Below are 8,298 nucleotides of genomic sequence, written 5' to 3' on the forward strand. Positions count from 1 at the left end.
TCCCGCACCCCCCAGGGGGCTGGATCCACACCAGGAGAAGCATTCGCTGTGAATTGATCAGGACGTGGAAGCAGCTCTTTACAGTGGGGGTGATTGTCCCCGCTGCCACACCGGACCAGGGACCTGGGGGAGATGCTCAGAACTTGGGTCAGCGGGGAGCAGGGCCCTAAATCCACCCCTAAGAGGCTGTTCACAGGGATGAGCATCCCTGAGCATCCTGGATGAGCTTCAATGGGAGCTGGACTCGGTGCCACGATGCTGGTGTGGGGTCTGGGGACCGGGGCCTGGGGACCATCTCAGCCTCTCCGTGGGCTGGTGCGGGGATGAAGCCTGACCCCATGCCTTGGATGAAACTGGTCCCATTCCTGCGCCCGAAGGTTGTGAGCGCTGCAGTCCCGTGGGAGATGCAGCAACTCAGGGCTCAGTGTCCTCGTCCCCCTCCTCTCCCAGCCCTGGCCAGGGTGCAGGACCCTCCCCGAGGCTGGCAGCAGAAGGGACCACGGGTGGCACATCATACCCCAGCCCATCTGCCTCATCGGGGATGGAAAAATGGGGTAAAAAACCTAACTAAAGGGATTCCTTCACATGCCTGGGCCCCAGGCATCGCTCCCCCATCCCCAGCCAGGAGCTGCCGCCCCGGCAAGGCGCTGGCCAGCATCAGCCGAGGCCATTTTGCAGTGCTGTGGCTCTCCCCCCCGTGACTGATAACAGAAGCACTTACAGCTGTCTTCTTCCTCCAGGAACACTTTGCTGACGTAGCAGGCGTAGACGAAGCCAAAGAGCTGCAAAACAAATGCGGGCAGAGAGAAATCGGTTATTGGGGCGATGGGCAACGCAACCAGCACGGTGTCGGTGGGGGGACAGAGCTGGGTGCTGTGAGGTGGATGCCTGGGAGCATACTGGGGGGACTGGGAGCATCCTGGGCAGGATCAGGGCTGCCTCCAGGCTGGCAGTGCCAGACCACATCTCCGGTGGGTCCAGGTGCTGGTTTGGGATGCAGCAAGGTCAGATGGATTCAGCTGCGCCGGGGCAACAAGGGTGGTGGCAGCGCAGAGGGTGCTGAGCCCCACGTAACACTGGGTGCCCCTTTGGTGGGTGCACGGCAGCTACTCTGGACCTCAATTCCCTTTCAAGCTTTATTTTCTTGCAGCCTCCAAGGCTCCCCAAGAGCTTTGCATCCAGGTCTGTCCCCTTCCCACCTCCCCATGGGGTGAGACAGCCACCAGAAAGGGGGGACCCTCCCTTTGCAGCAAATGGCACATCCCACCCGCTCACACTCTGGCAACGCGTCTGGGTGCATTACACCGAGAGCTCCTCGATTTCTGCAGCATCCAACCCACAGCCTGACAGGTTTTGGGGTGGGCAGCACCCCCCGGTGCTGGCAACAGCTCCATCTGCTCCTTTCTTCCCAGCCTTGAGCCAGCACCACCCTTGATGCTATAAACAGGCACTGATGCGTGATGGCACGGTGGGACATCTCCAGCTGGCCCACGGCAGCTCTGTCCACCCCGGTTCCTGCCATCATCCCCCTTCTCTCACTTCATGATTTGGGATGAAGAGAAAAGGTATCGGCAGCTGCCCTTACCGCCAGGAATATCTGCGTGGCACTGCTCACTACCTCGATGTATTGGTAGTCGAGCAGGCAGCCGCTGACGGTAATGACGTGATGGTCCTCAGGTGCCAGGTTAGAGTTCATCACCGGCGTCACCAGGCAGCCCGGCCCGTTTTCCATCCACCACGAGCGATGCAGTGAGGTATTGAAGGTCATGATGAAGTCTCGGTCCTACGAGAGGGGAGCAGAGGAGGAGGCACAGACGATGGAGCTGGAGAGCTTTGCAGAGAAGCTGGACAGAAAATGGGCTTTTCCAACCCGAGGATGGTCCGGGAGACCCAGAATGCGGCCAATGAACCCCTGCATCTCCCTAAACTGCAGCCTGCATCCTGGGGTTTGTGGTTTCCTCCTACACCAGTGTCACGGACCATTTGGTCAAGCAGCATCCAGCCACAATGACCAGGTGACATCATGGATGTCACAGAGCTGTCACCAGCATGGCAGTTTGGCCTTGAGGCAGGGAAGGAGCTGCTTGCGACGCTGCCGGCCGCATCCAGCCGTGCCAGAGGCAGTACCATGGGACCACCCTGACAGCACGGTCCAGGGATGCAGGGCAATCCCTTCTGCTTCCCCTGGGGTTTCGGGGTGCCATCCCCCCATCCCCATCCCCACAGAGCCTTGCAGGGGCCCCACTCATGCACGTTCCCTCCTCGTAAGCCCATGACCAGGCTTTGGGGCTCTCCCTGTTTCATCTCCAGCAGCTTTGAGGTGCCAGGGGGGTTAGCAGCAGCCTCCTTGCTGCAAGGCACGGCTGCAGGTTGTCACCAGGCTCGGATAAGCTGCAGGGCTAATCCCCCAGCCCCTGCCTGCGTCCTCCCCATAGCAAGCTCCTGTGAGGTTAAGCTCCTGAGCTCAGTCCCAGGACACACCATGGCATGTTTGATGCCGATGCCCCTGCCCGTGGATCCAGCAGGGAGATGGAGATTGCACGGGTTGGGATGCAGCCCCAGCACAGGGCTCTGGCAGGCAGCAGCACAGCTGGGTGAGCACCCACCCCACGAAGGGTCCTCCTGGCACAGCTGGGTGAGCACCCACCCCATGAAGGGTCCTCCCAACCCCTTTCCACACCACCAGCCCTCAGGTATGCAAGGGGCTGGGAAATCCGCTGAGCATCCTTTGTAGGAAATCGCCAATCTGGGATTAAAAGATTTTTGCTAGTGGAGGGTGGAAAAAAATAGGAAGAAAGTGGGTTTTGGTTTCTAAAACCAAAGGATGTGGGTTTAGGCACTGGGAAGCACAAAAAGGGGGTGTTGTGACATTGCAGCATCACTGAGAGATGGGGGATTTCCACCAAAAACAGTGGGAGTGAATCCTCCCCTATTGCATCCTCCGTGCCTGCTGCACATATCCGGCATTTCAGTTTTTTAGAAGAGCCTCAAATGACCTGTAGCAACATGTGAAGATGGTTTCACCCATCAAGCCCCCCAAGAAACCCTTCTCCCCCCTGCAAGCATCCACAGAGCGAGTCGGAGCCTGTTTCCCCAAGCCTTCTGCGATGCCCCCAGCGCAGCACAGGGACGGCATCCTCAGAGTGGGAGTGGGACGCCAGAGCAGGGCACATCCTCGGCACCGGTACCCCAACCGCAGGCTGAGGATGCTCAGACCATCTAGTGAGGCACCATCGTCTCATTAAGTTTTGCTCTTTTTTGTGTAAGAGCTATAATTTAATAGCCCAGGGTGGGGCAGAGAGGCACGGCCTTGCTCCCATCCTCAGCCCCATCACCACCGAGTGAATTTTCAAAGCCACTAATGATGTCCGGCCACTCTCCTGCTGCTCCCGGGTGCTTGCAGAGCCTCAGGAGACCCTGGAAAATTGGGAAGCAGCACCGGGGGGTCTCCTCCTCCCCATCCCACTGCCTTGCCCATCCCTGCCTGCACCGTGAGCTGAGCTACTGGACACACTGTCCCAAATTTCTCTGTCATTGTTCGTCCCCACTCCCCGTGTCCCTTCTCCACTTTATCTCCTCGCCGGCACGTTAGGAAACAACACCGTCCAATTTCTGCACCCCAGAAAGCCCGGCAGTGCTGAAGGCTTGCCGGTGATTAACGAGTGCCCTGCAATTCCTGACTCACCAACCTCATTAATTTTGCTCTCCTGCTTCAAACCCCCCCTGACCCAGCCACCTTGGCCTGAACCGTCTGTCTGCCCATCCCACACGCAGCCGGGTGCTCCGTGCTGGAGCCAGGACCCCCCCTGGGGAGGCACCCCCAGCACCCAGGCACGTGCTTTGCTGCCAGGGTGGGGGCACCCACAGGCTCTGGGTCCCTTTTGGCGGCAGAGCTGTGGAGCAAGGAAAGGAGGAGGAGGAGGGTGAAGGCAGGACAGCAGGAAAGCTGGAAAGCTGGAGGGAAGGTGGATGGGGGAGGAAGAGGAGGCAGGCAGAGGGCATTACCTGCGACAAGCGTCCGACCTCCAGGTAGAAGCAGATGATGAAGGCGTTCCAGCCGACCCACAGCACCAGCCACACCGCGTACTGCCAAGAAGAGAGCCGGTCAGGGCATGCCATGCTGAACAGGCATCCCCCGGTCCATCCCTGCTCTGCCCTGCTCACTGGATCCCACCAGATCCACAAGGATTTGGATTTGGATGCAGGAGGGGACCTGGGGCTGAGCCATCCCTGGGAGGTGACGATGCTGCACCCGGGCGCGGAGAGCGGCATCCGCAGCGGTACCTACCATCATGAGGTATTTGGATCTGTACTGGATGGTCCCAAAAATACCCAAAATAACGGCCATGATGTGCAAAAAATTAGCCAGGATGGGTGCCCACTGGTACCCCAGGAAATCAAAGATTTGCCTCTCCAGCGCCGCTACCTGCAATAGAGCAAAGGAGGGGTTGTAGGTATTAAAGCAGGGCATCGGTCACTGTAGCAGCTCCCGGGATGCTGAAGGCAAAAAGCAGCTGGTAATTAATGGGAAAGCCCGTGGATAATTAGTTGCAATGGGCTGAAACGTCTGCGTGATGCATCGGCTGGCAGTGGGTGAATGCACGGCAGCGAGCGAGGGGTTATTAGGAATATTTGGAGCTGAGAAGGGAAAAGCAAGGAGATGTCAGCGTGTCGCTCCATCAGCACCCTCTGTGCCTCAGTTTCCCTTGCGTGCTCAGGTCGTGCACGGGGTCCCCCAGTATTTTGCAAGTGATTTTTCTGCCCATCCTGGCCAGCTCGTCCTGTGCCTTCCCGTTTAACGCCATTGGGTTTTGATTGCTGTTATCATTTGTAATCCATAAAAAAGGACGTGATGCAGCTTAATAAACTGCACGCCATGCAAAATTAGAGATGGTAGCTGGTGTGGTCTGCCTGTTATCCCAGCGCTTATTTATGGCTCTATTTGCTACCGGCTCAGGGTCTATTACTCTTAATTACAGGATTAGCTTAAAGAAAGGTGGTAGCAAAGGTAAGGTGGGAGCACTGGAGCATTCACCAATGGTTTTAAGTTAAAAAAGGGAGATTTGATGAGGTTTTTTAGGGAACTTCAGGGTGCGTCGGACGCTGCAGTCCCCGAGGGCGCAGGGACAGGGCTGCAGCGAGCTGTGTCTGCAGCAGCCTTGCAAACCAAAGAAATTCTTTACATTTATCTTTTTGACAGCACAGCCCTGTCTCATCGCTCTTTGAGATGCCCCAGATTCACCTGATAAACCTTGTGAGCTCCAGGGCCCTGAGTCCTCCCCGTAGCACCGTGCCTCAGTTTCCCTTCCCAGTGTAATGGCTCTCATCCTGGCAGAGAAGTGAGAGTTTATCCTGAAAATTGCAGGAGAAAATGGGGTTTATATCCCTCCACCCTTCACCAGCAGATTCCCCCGGTGATCTGGATTTAGGGGAGCTCCATCCTGGCACTCCATGAAGCTCCCATGGGGGTTACGGCCGCGGGGCTGCCCCAGGGCCCTGCAGCATCCCTGCCCATCCAGCCTCACCTAATGTGTCCCAATTACAAGGGGGAAATGAATGAGGTGGCAAAAGTCCTTCCCAAAATGTTTTGGGAGGATGAGCCATGGCTAATGCAGCTGTGTGGGCAACCGCCAGCCGTGCCTCAGTTTCCCCATCCATAAAGCATCACACACTCACCGCATTGGCTTAGTGAAGGCTCTAATTAACGCCTGTTTTAGCCCAGCTCCATCCTGCCAGCGGGTGGAAAGCCAAAGGCAGAGCTGAGGACCGTGGTATCCCATCCCCTCCCCTATCCCCGGGATAGGATTCGCCAGATCCGTGCCTGCAGGACCCTGGTTTCAATTAAAGGCGATACAACGGCATGGAGCAGCCGAGCCCGGACAGCTCCTGAATCCGCAGGGCCAGGGCCAAAGCTATTTGCATTGAGGCTTAATTCACTTCCACGCTATTTAAACTCTCCGAGGAAACAGCCTTTGGAAATACTTACAACTGGGCCGTAAATCTTTTAAATTGAGGAATGTAAATAATAAATGATACAAGGAGCGCGGTGCTCGGGGTTTTATAGCCATCCATCGATCTGGTGGCTGTTGACAGAGCTCCTTAGCAGGAGCTGGATGCCAAGGCTGTGAGTTTTGGGGACCGCTGAGTCTCCGAGCCATGGGATGGGGCTGGGAAGAGCCTCTGAGAGCATCCCATGGAGCTGGAGCGATGTGCTTGCACCCACACGGCTCCTTAATTCTGGCCCATCAAGCTAAGACAGGCTGAAGGAGAAGGAGCTGGGGAGAGCCTGGCTGAACCGAATCCTTCTTCAGCCCAAGGAGAGGCAAAATTAATGGCAAACATCACCGTCTCCCCGCAGACAAGCGAGGGTTGCTAATTGCACCGAAAAACGTTACTGGAGCCACCCTGGCAGGTAAAATCCTGCTTCGTGTGTGCTGATATTTAAGCATAGTCCCTCCGCACAAAAAGCAAATCCTGGTTTTTTTTCAGCCTCATCAGATCCTGCTTAAAGTTAAGGAAAATACGGAGACACAGCACAAACGCGGCGAGTCTGCAGCTGCAGCTCCCCCGGCATTCACCACCCGCAAAGCACCAAGGGCAGCCCAAGGGCAGGACAGCAGCCTTATGCCTGGTTTCATGAGTGGGGAAACTGAGGCACAGCCATGCTCCAGAGGGAGTGGGGGGCACAGGTTTGGCAATCCTCGCACAGGGCATTGCGGGGCTGAGCAAGCACCAGCTTTGGCTCAGACCGATGCTCTTGGCTTGCTCCAAGCATTTCTCACCGCTTGCTCACTGTGGACCCCAGGCTGGTCCAGCACTGGGAGCATCCTTGCCCGATCCTTTGGGGGTGAGATGTCCCCCGGCAGCAAACTTCAAGACACCCAGGCTTTTCATGCCAGCCGTTCATCAACGGTGGCCCTAAATGAAGCAAGAGCAGGGAGCAAGCCTGGCTGCAGGGCTCGGCGTCGCCTGCAAGCACGGCAAGGGGCTCTGCAAGCTCTCGGCGTGCTCTGCAGGAAACCTCTGAGCAACTTGGGGACCGGCAACATCCAACCCCCCAAACCTAGGTGACTTGTGGAGCTCAGAGCATCCTCCTCCAGGCTGTCCTCCTCCTATAAGGGGTATTTCCCATGCTAATAGCAGCCCGATTAACAACCCACCCTCATTAACACCCTGCTCTCCCTTTCAGCTCTTACTGGTGCTCCATCAACCAAGCTGTGATGCTCCTGGGGGTGTGGGACCGGGAACCACACACCATCCTGCTGCTAATTAAGATAAACCTGCAGCCGATCAATGCAACGAGTTTTAGGGCTCCCTCTGAATTAAACACTCTCTAGTTTATTGATCAGCCCCAAAAGTTCCCTTTGCAGCAAATCATATCAATTAGTCGGGAGCAGGCGTGCACCAGAGTCCTGCTAATTGAAACACATTGCCTGCAATGATTTTATTTTAATCAAGAAATCGAAGCGGGCGAGATGCTGGGACCAGGCTCTGTCAGCACGTGGCGGTCCCCAAGGAGGACCACGGCTGGATGGGATGCGTGCGCAGCCCCTTGGGGACAGGGAGCTGCTGGGGCTCAGCCTGGGGATTCTGGGCAGGCAGAACCGGTCAGGCAGAGCTGGAGGAAAATGGGATTTTTTTCAGGGGTGCTGGCACCAAATTCATGTAAGAAGGAGCTCACCTGTCCCCAAGTCACCCCTTGGTTATGGCATCTTCACCTTCCTTGGACCCATCCTGTTACTTGGTGGGGTCTTCCCAGTCCTCCCCATGACAAAGATGGAAGAGATGAATCCCACCCCGGCTGTGATGGGAGGATTGCACAGACACCGGACAGCACCTTTGCCCATGTCCCATCCCCAACACATTTGATACTTTGAGGTTGGAAATCACTCGTGCAGCCCAGCTGGGCAGCACTGGGCCCTGGGAAGAGCATCCCTGACCCAGTACCCTCCAACCCACTGCAGCATTAAACCAGAAATCTTCTTGGCAAGCAGCTGTCATTTTTGCTCTCTCAGAGCCAGAGAATCACAGGATAGGTTTGGTTGGAGGGACCTTCAAAGATCATCCAGTTCCAACGCCCTGCCACAGGCAGGGACATCTTCCACTAGACCAGGGTGCTCAAAACCCTGTCCAACCTGGCCTTGAACACTTCCAATATAGAATCAGAATGGTTTGGATTGGAAGGGATCTTCAAAGATCATCTAATCCACCCTCCCTGCCATGGGCATGAACATCTTTTGAGCATCTTTCAGGTTGCTCAAAGCCCTACCCAATCTGACCTTGAACATTTCCAGGGAT

At 56.4% G+C, this 8,298-nt stretch overlaps 1 protein-coding gene across 1 annotated transcript in view; it reads right to left on the minus strand.

Annotated features, from left to right (window-relative positions):
• NKAIN1 (Na+/K+ transporting ATPase interacting 1) overlaps positions 1-4,426 on the minus strand; it is a gene marked incomplete at both ends in the record, with an annotated part of 6,510 nt that extends 2,084 nt beyond the window's left edge. Inside the window, 4 exons of the mRNA XM_009705561.1 lie at positions 722-782; positions 1,586-1,783; positions 4,006-4,086; positions 4,289-4,426. Coding sequence (XP_009703863.1) covers positions 722-782; positions 1,586-1,783; positions 4,006-4,086; positions 4,289-4,426 — 478 coding nt within the window. The remainder of the gene's footprint in view (positions 1-721; positions 783-1,585; positions 1,784-4,005; positions 4,087-4,288) is intronic.
• Between the last annotated feature and the right edge of the window lie 3,872 nt (positions 4,427-8,298).

Source organism: Cariama cristata, unplaced genomic scaffold, assembly GCF_000690535.1.
Source record: "Cariama cristata isolate BGI_N322 unplaced genomic scaffold, ASM69053v1 scaffold5768, whole genome shotgun sequence".
Classification (NCBI taxonomy): domain Eukaryota; kingdom Metazoa; phylum Chordata; class Aves; order Cariamiformes; family Cariamidae; genus Cariama; species Cariama cristata.